Source organism: Castanea sativa, chromosome 12 (genome assembly GCF_040712315.1).
Source record: "Castanea sativa cultivar Marrone di Chiusa Pesio chromosome 12, ASM4071231v1".
Lineage (NCBI taxonomy): Eukaryota > Viridiplantae > Streptophyta > Magnoliopsida > Fagales > Fagaceae > Castanea > Castanea sativa.
Window position 1 is genome coordinate 37292102 of NC_134024.1, and position 14000 is coordinate 37306101.

The following is a 14000-nucleotide window of genomic DNA, read 5'->3' on the forward strand; positions in this document are numbered from 1 at the left end:
GGTCAGGTCATAAACGGTTAGCGTGTACAATAACCTATTTATCCATCTAAATAAACTATTACTAATATTTAGGGTAATTTACTTATTTATTTTATTTTTTTAGAAGAGGGTATTTACTTTTTAGACTTTTTGATTTTTTTTTTATTACATGCCTCGTATAAACCTTAAAATTTTTAAATACTAATTTTGAGGCCTTAAACGTGAAAAAAAAATTATAAAAAAAGATTTATAATAAAAAATATTACAATTCTATCACAGCTGACTTTAAATGAATATTAGACATTGTTTTAAGAGAACTATTTTATTAAGCAATTGGGAAAAGCAAAATCATTTTTTGATAAGTAATAAATTTCATTAAAAATAAATATATGGACAACAATGTAAAAACCAAGCACATAAGTAGTGTGCTAAGGGGCAACAAAGAAAAGGAAACTAAACAACAATAAATGTACAAAAATCAAGCATGTCAAGGAGAGACAAAAAAGGTAACAATACCTAAAGCATTTGCCCATTCAAACAAAGCTTGAAAGCCGTCTAGTAACATTGTTCTAGTAACGTTATTTGTATTTTTTGAAAATACGTATAGGTAAAAAAGTGTGTAAAAATACGTGTAATTTTGTTTAAACACTGAAACTATTATTTAAGTGCATGTACTAAATACCTCTTATGTATTCAGAATTTTAAACAAGACAATTGCTTAGTTTTCCTATGTCCGTAGACATGTAGCATGCCTACTCATCTTTAGGAAAACAGGTTTTTGGCATTGATGTTTTTTTTTTTCTGTTTAGATGGAAAAGAATTATTGTTTTCTTGTGCAAACTCTTGTCCATGATGTGATTTTTTTTTCTTAATTTTAATGAAGTTTACAATTTCCTGTCAAAACAAGAAACACAAAATAAAAACAAAAAAACAACTAAAGCAAACAAAGAGATAAAAATAGGAATCAAAAGATCAAACTGTCTCACACTCTTTGGCTCACCAATTTTTTTTTTTTAAGGATACGACTTTGTTTAAAAACTTATTTAACTTTTTGCTAAAAGCGTGCTAAAATATATTTGTACTTCAAAAAATTAGGAAAAGTAAAGTTTTTCTTTTTCTAAAAAAATTTGTACATATAAGCTAGCTTATAAACTAGTCCCAAGCACACACTTAGTGCCCAAAATATTTCGTTTGCACACCCAAATCAGCACCCACTTCTACCGTTTTACTGTTTTGAATGTCGTTTTATTTTGTCAAACAAAAAAGCAGCTCAATTCTCCCTTTTTATATAGATATAAATATAAAAGATTTCGTTTAAGCTATAAGATTAAGACTTTCATGTAAACCTTCTATCACGATTCTGTTAAAGTTCTGCCACCTATCATTTATGAGCATTTTTTTTCATAATTTCTTTCGCATGAACTCTTTTTTTTTTTTTTTAATGGAAAAAAAAAAAACCAAGGGAGAAAATGAAAAGAAAATCCCATTTAACCTAATTGAAGGACAATATAATCTTGTTGTAACAAACCATAAAATATCTCCTCTCCTTGTAACATAGGGCATTTCGTTTTGGAGAATCCATGTTATCCCCAACACTCATACTGTGATGCATGACAATTTTGCTTAGGAATGTAATTACTCATATGTTTAGTTTGATTAGGGATCTAATAAGATTTTCAGGAATATAAAATTCTTACAGTTGGTTTATCATTAGGAATTTTATAGAAATTATTTATTTTTTCTAAAATATCTTTAGATTTGTAAAAAAAATATTGAGTTTTTTTAATTAATCTTCCTCCAAATAAATAATGAGAAAAAATATAAACTATAAATCATGGCAAATTCACTATAACTATAGTTTAACATTTTTGAATGACATGTATAATACAAAAATAATTATTAAATTCTTATTCTTCATGGAAATTACAACATTATGTCTTGTTAATATATATATATATATATATATATATATATATATATATATATATATATATATATATATATATATATATATATATATATATATATATATATATATATTTGGTATCTCATTCATGATCAATTCCAAATTTGATACACACACAGAGTAATTCTTAGTTTGCTGTGGACAGTGAAGAGATGAAAGACAATTTTGTCAGTTTTTATTTCTATTGGTTACAGGGTACAGAAGAATGGGTAAGATAGTTTATAAAAAAATGTTAACTTTTTCCAGGAATAAGAATGTGAAAACCTACATTAAAAAAGAAAAAAAGAAATCCACATACCTATAAAGAGAATCCAAATAACTAGAAGCATTTGATTCATCTACGTAGTTTGCAACCAAACGTGCGAATGTTAGAAAATGTTCAACATTAATAGAAATCCTACAACATTACTTCATACCAAATGACTATGCCAAGAAATTATTTTGTTAAATGGTAGTGTTGGATATGTTCATGGAATATACTTTATGGTTTGTTACAAAGAGAATACTTTATTTCCATAAAAAAAAGGAAAAAAAAAAAGCTTTTATGCCTCTATTTTTTCCTTTAATTAGATTAAATGGGATTTTCCTTTAATTTTTTCCTCCCTAGTCTTTTTATTTTTTATGTTTTCCCAAATAATGTAAAAGAAATATAGCTCACATAAAAGAATTTGTAAAAGTAAAAAACGTAAGGTTGTAAAATCACACCGTAACAATCCAGCTATTTTTTATTAAGTATATTTATGCAATTTTCATTTAAACCTCATGTGTTTGGCTAAGTATCATTTAAACCTTATAGTTTCAAATTCTTTTATTTAAAACCTCATAGTTTATAATAGTTTTAATTAAATTTTAGAATTTTTGATATATATGTTTTGTTTAAATCTTAAACTTTCAAAATGTTTCATTTAAATCTTAGAATTTTGAGTATGTTTCATTCAAACCTCAAAGTTTGAAAATAAATTTATTTTAAACCAGCATGGCACATGATGTTTAACGAGGTTTTAACAGAATTGTGACAGAATGTTAACTAGAATGTTTTTACTTTTTATTTACACTTTAATTTTTCAATGAAACTTTTTAAAATTGAAGATTTAAATAAAACATGCCCAAAACTATAAATTTTAAAAGTAATTTAAGATTTTAATTTTATTGTAGTGTCACCTTTTCTTAGCAAGTCGGCAACTTAAACCATTTTTTTTTTCATATATTTTTTTATCATTTTACTTTTTTTTAGAAACATTTTAATTTTTACTTATGTAGTATTTTTTTTATAATAAATCTAATGTGACCATATTTAGAAAAAAATTTGGCTTATTTATTTATTATTCATATTAATGGAGACATAAGCTCCATGTCAGCAAAGTTACTTTTTTTTTTGGTTTAGATGAATTTTATTAGTCACATTAACATTTTTCATCCCTTAGTTAATAATAAAGATTTTTTTAAAAATCTTGAAAGTATACAAATTAAAATTAAATATTTCAAATTATAAGTACCATTTTAAAAAAGAAACAAAAGTTAAGGACCAAATATATACTTTAACATTTACTTTCTTAACCCCTTTTTTTTTTGGTGAACAAGAACTTAAATTAAAAACAACTAAGGATCTGTTTGGGATCCACTTATTTTGTTAAAGCTGAAAACTTTTTACTGAAAGTACTGTAGATAAAAATAAAAGTTAACTGAAATAGTATATTGGGACCCATAAATAGTACCAAAAAGTGCAATGAGACTCATGAATAGTAGCAAAAATAAGCTGAATAATAAAATAAGTTAACAAAAATAATTTTTGCCAAACGGACACTAAGAAATACAAAGTTGAGGGTAAGCTACACTCCAAGCATTAGCTAATAACTGGTACAAAATACAACAAGGTGGCTGCAAATACAAATCAAAATTATCACTACCAGAATGTCATTACTTTGCCAAATGATTCGTGCATTGATTCCCTTCAAAGTAGATATGGTGAACGCGAGCTTACTCAAAAGGCTGGAGGAAAGACCTGCAATAAAAAAAACCAAAGCACTACTGATGATAGCTATTGAGTGTGTGGAATTGTTAGTGGAAGAATTTGATGGACAATTTTAATTTTTTTAATTTATCTTTATGTCTTTAATTTGCCTTATTGTTAAATTGTATTTAATAAGATAATAGAGAGTTTTTTTTAAAGAAAGTTTTAACCTATAGCGTCCACTTCTAATAATAGCTATTTATCATCAGACTAAGACACTAATTGGTTTTTGTTGTAAGCAGGGATTGAATTTCAAATCTCTTATTTAATTATCAGAAACTTTACCAATTAAGCTAATTGAAACCTACAAAATAATAGCTAGTTAAGTATAGAAAAATTGGATATTAAAGAATCATATTACAGCTATATGAATAGATGACTTTCTAGATTGAATGACAAATTAACACTTGTACACAAATATAAACAACGGAGTTGACTTTTTTGTAACAGAGATGATGGGCAATTGGGCATGGCTTGACTGAATTTTTTTTTTTTTTTTTTAAAAAGAGAGTTCCAACTTATGGCGTCCGCTCTTGATAATACACTTTATCATCAAACCAATACACCAATTGGTTTTTTGTGTAGACAGAGATTAAACCCTAGATCTCTTATTCAACTATTAGAGATTTTACCAGTTGAGTTAATTAGAACCTATAATTGCATTAATTAAGTGCGTGAGTTCTTGCAAGTCTTCAAATAAAATTATGCGAAATGTGGACCTCTTTTCTCGATGGTGGGATAGGTCGTTGGAGCTACGAAAAAAATTTAAAATATTGAACACAAAATATGACCATTTGAGAGGCCATTATCATTGTGCAAGAAAATTACTAAAATCTCATATTGCGTGGTCAAAAGTCTTCTAATTTAATAGTTTAAAAAAATATAATAAAAAATGATAAAGAAAATCAAGAATCAAATCTCTCCCACTCACTTGTTATAACTCATAATAATTGAATTGATTATCAAAAAAAAAATACTTATAATAATTGAATTATTAAAAATAAACAAAATCGTTGTAGCACGACATAGGCTCAAGTTCATTGTTGGAAGCTATAAAAATCCATGTTCAATAGTTGAAATCCCCAAACCTAACTAAAAAGCTTACCAGTTCTTTTCTGTTTAAGCTGTTCAGATTATTACTCTAGCTGAGGAAGACAAGTGGTTCCTATACTATACCCTACAAACTTACCTTTTTTTTGGGAGGGGTTAATCCTCGTCGTCAGTCTTCAAAAGGGATCTTTATTTAAGGGGATAATTACAATAAACTCACATGTGGTATAACTCGTTTTCACTTTGCCTACCTGTGGTTTAAAACTTTACACTTTGCCCACCTGAACTTCAATCCGTTACCCACCTCTATTTAATTTAGGGGTAAAAATGTATATTATCTTCACTTTTATGTCTCTTTCCTCTAAAAACAAAAAATAACTTAAAAAACTCAAACAAACAAGATCAAAGAGGGGGTTTTGTAGAGAAACAAGATGTGTATCAAAACAAGATCAAATGGATAGGCCAACACATTTGGTTCATCAAATCTCTATCTCACTCGCAGCTCTCTGTCAATCTCAGATTTCTCTCTCTGTCTCACTCATCCCTTCTTCCCACAACCCATTTCAGATTCATAATTTTCGTTTTCCATTTGGCTTTATTAGGAAACAAACATGGAGTAAGTGGGTCTAACCTGGATTGCAGAACCATGCTTGATCGTCAATGGGTTCGTCTGGAGCAGAGAGATCGACCCATCAGGATAGGCCTGAGTAGTTGCTTTGATCTTATTTTCATGAAGAAATGTAAAATATTTGAGCAGAGAGAGGGAGAGAGATCGTGAAAGAGTAGTGAGTTTGCATAAAGAGATCGTAAAATATTTGAGTTTGATAGGCCAAAAACGTATTGACCCCTTGTGATGGATTAATTGATTAATTAGCCAAGTTTAATTAATTAATCAATTTAACATGCAAACGCGTGGTAGCACAAACAAATCACCAATAAACTAAAATGCAGCGGAAAATAAATTTGTCACGATGGTTTGTTTACGAATTGGAAAAACCTCCAAGATAAAAACCCCACCAGGTGATTTTAAGGTCACTACTCCCGAGAATCCACTATTATCAAAACAAGCGGTTACAAGTAAAGGAATCTCAGTACCTTATACCAACCTACAGTTGAACCCTTACCCCAATACCTAATTGGACTTGTTCTGTAGTGACAATCTCTCATTTTGAAGCACGGCTCCCAGTATGTGACTAACAAATTGCACAAATCCCAATACGCGACTTTAATCACAAACTTGAGGAAGATGTTGGCTGCAAAGTTCTTCTTTTCTTCAACAGATGAAGATCGTGAAGTTGATTGGTCATAAAACCCTATGGTGTACAAACACAACAGTTTCTTCAAGAATTAGGGCAAAACTAGGTTTCCGGTCACACTTGTGGAATTATGCTCTTGTGCAATTGTGCTCTCAGCTGTGTAACCAGATACAGCCCTTAAAATAATTCTTATATATTTAGGATTGTGAGAAAAGAAAGCACAAACACATAATCACGGATTGGAGTCAAAATAGATCTGAAATTCTGTTTTTCATAAACCTCAACAGATGCCTATCTGTCGAGCTGCTGTCGAGCCACGGGCATCAACAACTCTGCAGGTCTTGATAGATACTAGTTGTCGAGCTTTAATGAACAGCCCTTTCTCAGCTTGAATCTTGGACAGACTTGCATGGCTTCAATACTTGGACTTGAACTCTTGTTCCTTGAACCATTAAACACATCCTAGATTTACCCAATTACAAGTAAAGTGCATTTTGTCAAAGGATTAGTCAATTACATAAAATGTTGACATATATTTCTAACAACCAATCACATATGTCCAAACAGAGTTTGCATAGAATGTAAAATATTTGAGCTTGAGATGGAATTAGCAAATTTCTTAAGTGGGGCCTGTTCTTAATCAGATTGTGAGGGAGATGAATGTTGGGAAAGTGGAAGAGAATGTTCTTCTTGTTCTGATTCAACCTCCCACGCCTTTGAACTCGCAGTTCTTCTTCTCTTTGGATGCAATGTATCTACAAGATAATTTTGTACCAAGTTATTTTCGTCCTCTCTTGGGAACTGTCTCTTTTCTTAATTCTAATGGTTTCCAAACATTTTGCACATAGAAATATTGTATCGGCCGTTGGGGTGTTGGCCACATATATCAAGCTGAGTCCATGAACATGTGCTCACATCTAGGATCCAAACGTCATTGTAATAGTAAATTTGCTTTATTCGTTAAAGAAATAGATCATTAAATACAACCAAACCCTTGAACTCAACTCTTGAAACATGTGTTGCTATCTTTGTCCTTATTAGCCGCTGCCTTATCTTTCTTGCCTTCCTTCTTTCTTGATTATTTTTCAAAGGAATTTCAGCAGAGGACTAGTAGTTTGCATAGAGACACAAAACCCCATAATCCAAGCTCTTTCAAAAAAATTCAAACCCTAACCTTTTGATTCGTGTTATGTTATGTTTTGGTTGTAAAAGTAGTTTTCTAACCGAAAAGCCAAAGGTGGGTAACAGAGCCCTAATGGAAATAACCTCAAGTGGGCAAAAGTGTAAATTTTTAAACCACGGATAGACAAAGTGAAAACGGGTCAAACCACAGGTGGGTATACTGTAATTATCCCTTGTTTAAGACTCCAAAAGAGCCAAATTTCAAAAGCACAAATGCACAATATGACTATCCTTGATCTTGATCTAAAACTAGATGCACCAAAATATGATTTAATGCTTAGACTTCACCTCGTAGATAAAATTTAGAGCAATTAAATTGATCTAGTGAGTTCCACTTTCAACCATTGAAGGTCTGTTTGGGATCCGTTTATTTTGCTGAAACTAAAAACTTTTTGCTGAAAGTATTGCAGATAAATATAAAAGTCAGTGCCAGCTCAATGGTATAAGCCATTGATGCGGCTACCTAAGGCCCCAAGTGAAAAAAAAAAATGTCCCTAAAATTTAACCAATAGTATTAATTAAGCCGAAATATTAACTAATAAATAAAATAATTTTTTTTTATCAAATGAAAAACAAATTAAAAAGAGAAAGAAATGTTATGTCCACAACATTTTTGCAAAAAATCATAAATAGCATATTGTTAAAGGCTGTTTATTGACAGCAAAAAAATAATTTTAGTGGCAAGTTCAAATTGAAAAAAGAAGCAACTTAACACCTAAGATTTTTTATGAAAAATATTATGAATGTAGCACTTCTAAAAGAAAAAAGAAAAGAAAGAAAGCAATCCACAAAAAAATTCACAACATTTTTTACAATAGTTAAGTTAGCAAATTTTTACTAGTTTTCAACTAGATTCACCACTAACATCACTCTTTTACTCAATGCTAACAAGATAATTAATTTTTGCCTTAGGCCCCCAAATGCATCAAGCTGCACTTGGTAAAAGTTAGCTGAAATAGTACAGTGGGACCCATAAATGTAACAAAAATAAGTTGAATAATAAAATAAGCTAGCTTTTCAATTTGAAGCCAAACGCACACTCAATCTTGGTTGTATTTCTTGATAATAGAAGCTAGGGGAAAATGCATAATTGAAAAAAAAAAAAAAAAAAAAAAACTCCAACAACATTTCTAAACTTTAGTCCAATTTATTTGAGCTATTTGTTCTTCTAATTTAACTCATTATTTGGGAGTTCATACAGAAATAGAATGGAATGGAAAGAGGAAATTAGAAAGTAACGAAACGAAATGTATTTAAGTAATGGTAAATAAATGAATGAAATACAATTAAGTAATCTTGTTTGGTTTTAAAAAAATAAATGAATGAAAAAGAATGGAAGGTCAACTACTTTGTATGGGAGTAACATAAAGAGAAATGAATGAGAGATCTTTTTATAACAATATTACTTTTAGATCTCTATTTTAAAATATATGGTTGAATATATAAAGAAAATTTGAGGTTTTAAGAAAATAGATATGAACAAATATTCCATTGTATCCATTCAATTCTCTCTATTAATACTCATAAATAAGGAAATGAAATGAATATTCCAAAATAAGTCCTTTCATTCTATTCATCTCTCTCCTTCTAAATGGAGTGTAAAGTTATAAATGACCATATTAATCCTCCAATTATATTTTCATGAGTTAAGTGGATGGAAAATGTTGTTGCATGTAATGCACGTGATAGTATTTAAATAAATTTTTTTCATTTTAGGTTAAAATTTAGTTTTCTCCTCTCTTTCACACTTGACCAACTCTCTCTCTAAAAGACTCCACTCTTCTCTCTCTTTCACTTTTTGAACATCATCACTTTGTAATTGCAATTTGGTCATTGGTGTGACCTAAAGATGGTGGTTGGGTATAGTTGTGGCTTTGGTTCTGATTTGAAGTGGTGGTAACATTGATTCATTCTATTTGTGGCAAATTAACGACTTGGGGTGAACAACCTAAGGTGAATGTAAAGTCGATCACCCCTGAGTGGGGTCAATGTGGTCATGCCCAGAACTCACACCCTTGTTTTATATTTTGGTGCTAAAAAAACCATTTCACTTTGCACATATAATTTGCAAAACTTATTAATTTTGTTCTTTGAACTGATGGAGCAAAGTTTAATTAAGTCATTTAATTATTAATTATGTCAGTTGTGGCCATCATTTATTAATTGTGTTAATTCCATTCCTGAGCTATTGATTTGGATTGAAGTGGTAGTCCAATAATAATGGCATTCCTTGCGGTGTCCCATATATATAGTTTGAACCCCATCTTCCATTCTCCCACTCTACTTAGAATTTAAAATTAAAAAAAAACTTTTTATTGTGTCAAATTTGCCTCACAATTTCTAAAACCAAGTTATTTTTAAGTCAGATCATCCTTTTAAGATTTTAATGGATAGTAAAAAAAAAAAAAAACTAAAATATGACTTGATCTTGAAAGTTGAATGACAAAATTGACACAATTCATTGTTAGAAGAATCAAATTGAATGTTGCTCAAAAATTAGACCAGCTTAATAATTCAACATTGAGAAAGGGAAATTATTCCAAATTATAAATTTAGCTTGCTTTACTTGCCAAATTAAGGATAGTCCATATCTACACATTACCTTAATTGGACAATTGATGGACAAGGATATCAAGAATGTTATCTCAAACTGATAAACAAATTTATCATAAACCTTCATATTCGTCTAACTGAAAAAAAAAAAAAAAAAAAAATTATTGACACATCCAATTTCATATCAAATATCACAATTTGTTGAAGTGAGTGAGTAGGTGATAAAAAGAAAAGTGGTAGATAAAAAGTATTCACTACTCACAACTGACCACTATAACATATTGTAAAATTGGATGTATCACTATATTTATTCAAAAATAAATATAGGTATGTGAAAAGTTTGTAAAATCAAAGTTATGAAGAAAAAAAAGTTCTAGTGTCACGACTAATTAAGCAATTAAATGAGACTCTTGATCAACAAGTTTTTTTTTTTTTGGAGAAGATCTTGATCAATAAGTTGATGTGATGATTTTAGCCTTTTTTGTGGTATCGTCCAAATCATAGACTTAGAAAAAACTTGGGTGTTACAAATTGAAATTGCACCTAAACCTCATCATCCAGTATTAGTGTGGAAGCAATCCAATCAAAGTTGAATTTAGAGACTTTTCAAAAACCAATAACTTGTTTAGCATTCCAAAATCTTAAAAAGGAAAAAAAAAAAGTGATATAACAAATTAAGGGTGTCAAAAGTCAATACAGTATTGTAGACTTTAGTTTGGTCCATGAAATAATATATTTTAATACGGATTAATATATGTGCACCATTTTGGAGTTATCGCTAATTATATATATTTATATAAATAATTATTTATTTATAAGTCAAAGCTTATACGATTTATTTAAAATATTTAAAATGATATGGGCATGTTTGTTACTATTATTTAAACAACAGTTTTCAGTATTTAAATAACATTACATGTATTTTTACACATTTGTTCATCTGAATGTGTTTTTTAAAAATACAAACAATGTTACTAGAATAACATTACCAAACGGGTCCATAATTTGAAGATAATTATATACTTTTTTTTTTTTTTTTCATTTTCAAGATTTCACAATAGTAGCAGGTGTGTACAGTTCATTAATAGTTTTTTTTTTTTGAGGAAAAGTTCATTAATTAATTGTTGGAATTAGGAAAAAAAAAAAAAAAAGGAAGAAAGAGAAAGAGAAAGAAAGAGAGTTATTATTAAGTTTGAATCAATGTTCACGTGGGTCAGACACACAAAACAATAAAAGTAAATAAAAAAAATAAAAAAAAAATCGTTTTATTAAAGATGGGTTAGCACATAAAATAAAATAAAAAGAAACTGAAAAGGCAAACAAAATAGAAACAGAAGAAAGAGGCATTTGGTCTGGGCAAAGTTCTAACGGAGTTTGTTCATTATAACGGAGTATTTTGTTACCAATACATACCGGTGTACATAAAATCTGGTGATACAAAAATCCCAGTTAATTGTGACTTTTTCTCAAAAACAAAAAATCACAAGTACCCCCACCATCCACGTAATAAAATAACTAAAAATTAAACAAAATCCCCTTATATATATATATATATATATATATATATATATGCTAAGGCCACAACTATTTACACAATTTTTATCATAATAACTCGTGAATATTTAAAGTGTGGACCCGCATGAATTTACAACTTTTTATCCACTACTCATTACTCATCCTGTGATCATTTATGACAAAAATTTATGAACTTTTTTACGATTCTAGTATTTCTCATATCAAAATTCGCATTATTTTTACAACATTTTTATAACAAATCTTAGACAGTAAGTTGTTATTATTTTTAACTAGCTTGTAACCCCATGCATATACATGGATACACTTGAAGATATATACAATAAGATGAATAATATTATTCTTATATATATAAAATTTAAATACTATTGATAGTCATTTTTATATTTTGTTAAATCTTTAAAAAAATTTGTAAAGATATTACTCCCTCCGTCCCACTTTGTTTGTCTTCTATTCCATTTTGAGATATCCCAAAATATTGTCCTGTTTCTAAAAATAAAAGTTATTAGTTTACTAATGTTCCTATCATACCCCTAATTTATTTTCAAAACTATTTTTTTAAAAGAAACTAACTAATATTTAAAAAAATCAATTTAATTGGGGCACCTTTTTAGTTGCATCATTAAGAATAACTCTTTTTTTTAAAAAAAATTGATAAATTTATTTAAAGGTAGTTTTATAAAGACAAACAAGATAATAAATGATATTCCCTTAAAAAGTTTGACTTTTCAAACAGGACAAACAAAGTGGGACGAAGGAAAAATGTAAATTATCCATTTTTTTAATTATTGTGAAACACTTTTTTTTTACGATTCATTTATTCTAGACTCTTTGATTTTTGTACTTAATAACTCATTATAAATTTAAGACATAAAACTCTTTAAGAATAAATAATTTAGGATACATGACGCAAAATCGAAACTCTAATTTAGAATTTTAATTTAAATATCTCTCGTTTTCACCTATTATAGATTTGAACGTACTATTGAAATTAGTTTCTTGCTGAAAACTTGTCACTTAAAATTTATTGAAAAAAAATATTATTTAAGTAACGTTTCTATTTTTTAATTTTTAATAAAAAAAAAAACCCACCTAAGTTTGAAAGTAATGAAGGTCCATATCTCTCCAAATAGAAGGAAAAAACCATATCTGAGTCATTTGAGGTCTCCGCACGGTGGAGATTCCATGAAGTTGGTGACTGCTCTGACTGGGTTTCATATTTTATATCGGCCGAATCTTGAATGAAGAAAAAGAAGAAGAACAAGTCGGCGAAGCGGGATTAACACGTGATTTTTATGTTCCGGACCGGTATGAGTTTTTCGGCCGAAAAACGATATTTCCTCCGGTATGAACCGGTATTTGAATTTTGAACCGTGTAACGGAAGTGGTTCAGTAAGGGTAATTTTGTCATTTCATTTCCCTCCTTGGTATTCCTGTAATAATGAACACATTCTGGGGTTAAGCATTTAACTCTACTACTATAAATATAAACACGCCCTTCCTCTCCCGAGTCTCCTACTTCAATTCTTCATTTTCTTTCGTCAAATCTCTCTCTCTCTCTCCCCCTTTCTCTCTCTAAAAAAGCCAGTTTCCGGCCAGAAATTCATTTGTTACCAACTTTTTTTACTTTTTTTTTGGGTAAAAAAAAACCAATTGGGTAATTTTATTTTACCCAATAAAGTGAAATTACCATTTCCTCTTTTTTTTTTTTTGTGGGAGTGGGGTGGTGTGTGGCTGACGTGGCATGCACCCAAAACAGAGATATGAATACCAAAACGATGCGCCTTCCACCTCGGCGAGTATTGACGCCCAATGCTACGACTACAACCACATCCTCAGCCACAACAAACAACAACAACAACAACAAGCGCAAAGAGAGAGAAAAAGAAAAAGAGGGTTTCAATGCTACCACAATTACCAAATTACCCAAGACAGCTACAGCTCGAGCTGGTGGGATAGGCTTAGCCGAGCTGGTATTTTCGTCCAATCAAATATTAGCGGGTTACTTAGCCCACGAGTTTCTCACTAGAGGCACCCTCTTTGGTCAACAGTGGGATCCAACTACAGCCAACCAAAACGAGGCCGTTTCAAAGAAAGGTGAGGATGAGAAGCCAAGTGGTGAAGCTGAAGGACAGGTGGAAGAAAAAGAAGGTGATGATCATCAACAACTACAACACGAAAAAGAAAGGTACGTGGAATTAGCAAATTTGCTCAAAACTGGTGGGGCCCACTTGCCTGGCATCGTAAACCCCACCCAGCTCACCCACTTCTTACACAAGAAGATGTGATTTCCCTATTGGTCTATAATTTATAAAAAAATTTCAAAAACCTTGTTGTAATTTGTAAATTTTGTAATGCGTGGTAGGCAAATTGAAATCATTGAACTTGCCTACCCATTTCAAACTCAAAGGCAACCCCCCCCCCCCCCCTCTCCTAACTTTTAATTAAAATTGTGCCCCTTTTTCTCAAA

At 29.9% G+C, this 14000-nt stretch overlaps 1 protein-coding gene across 1 annotated transcript; it reads left to right on the forward strand.

Annotated features, from left to right (window-relative positions):
* Nucleotides 1–13054: 13054 nt before the first annotated feature.
* LOC142618944 (uncharacterized) lies at nucleotides 13055–14000 on the forward strand. The gene has a single exon (XM_075792005.1). It carries the CDS (start codon nucleotides 13294–13296, stop codon nucleotides 13816–13818), a length of 525 nt encoding a protein of 174 aa, XP_075648120.1. The 5' UTR covers nucleotides 13055–13293; the 3' UTR covers nucleotides 13819–14000.

What these genes read in the sequence shown, in the direction of transcription:
- LOC142618944 (XM_075792005.1), top strand. Translation starts at nt 13,294, where the DNA reads ATGAATACCAAAACGATGCGCCTTCCACCTCGGCGAGTATTGACGCCC.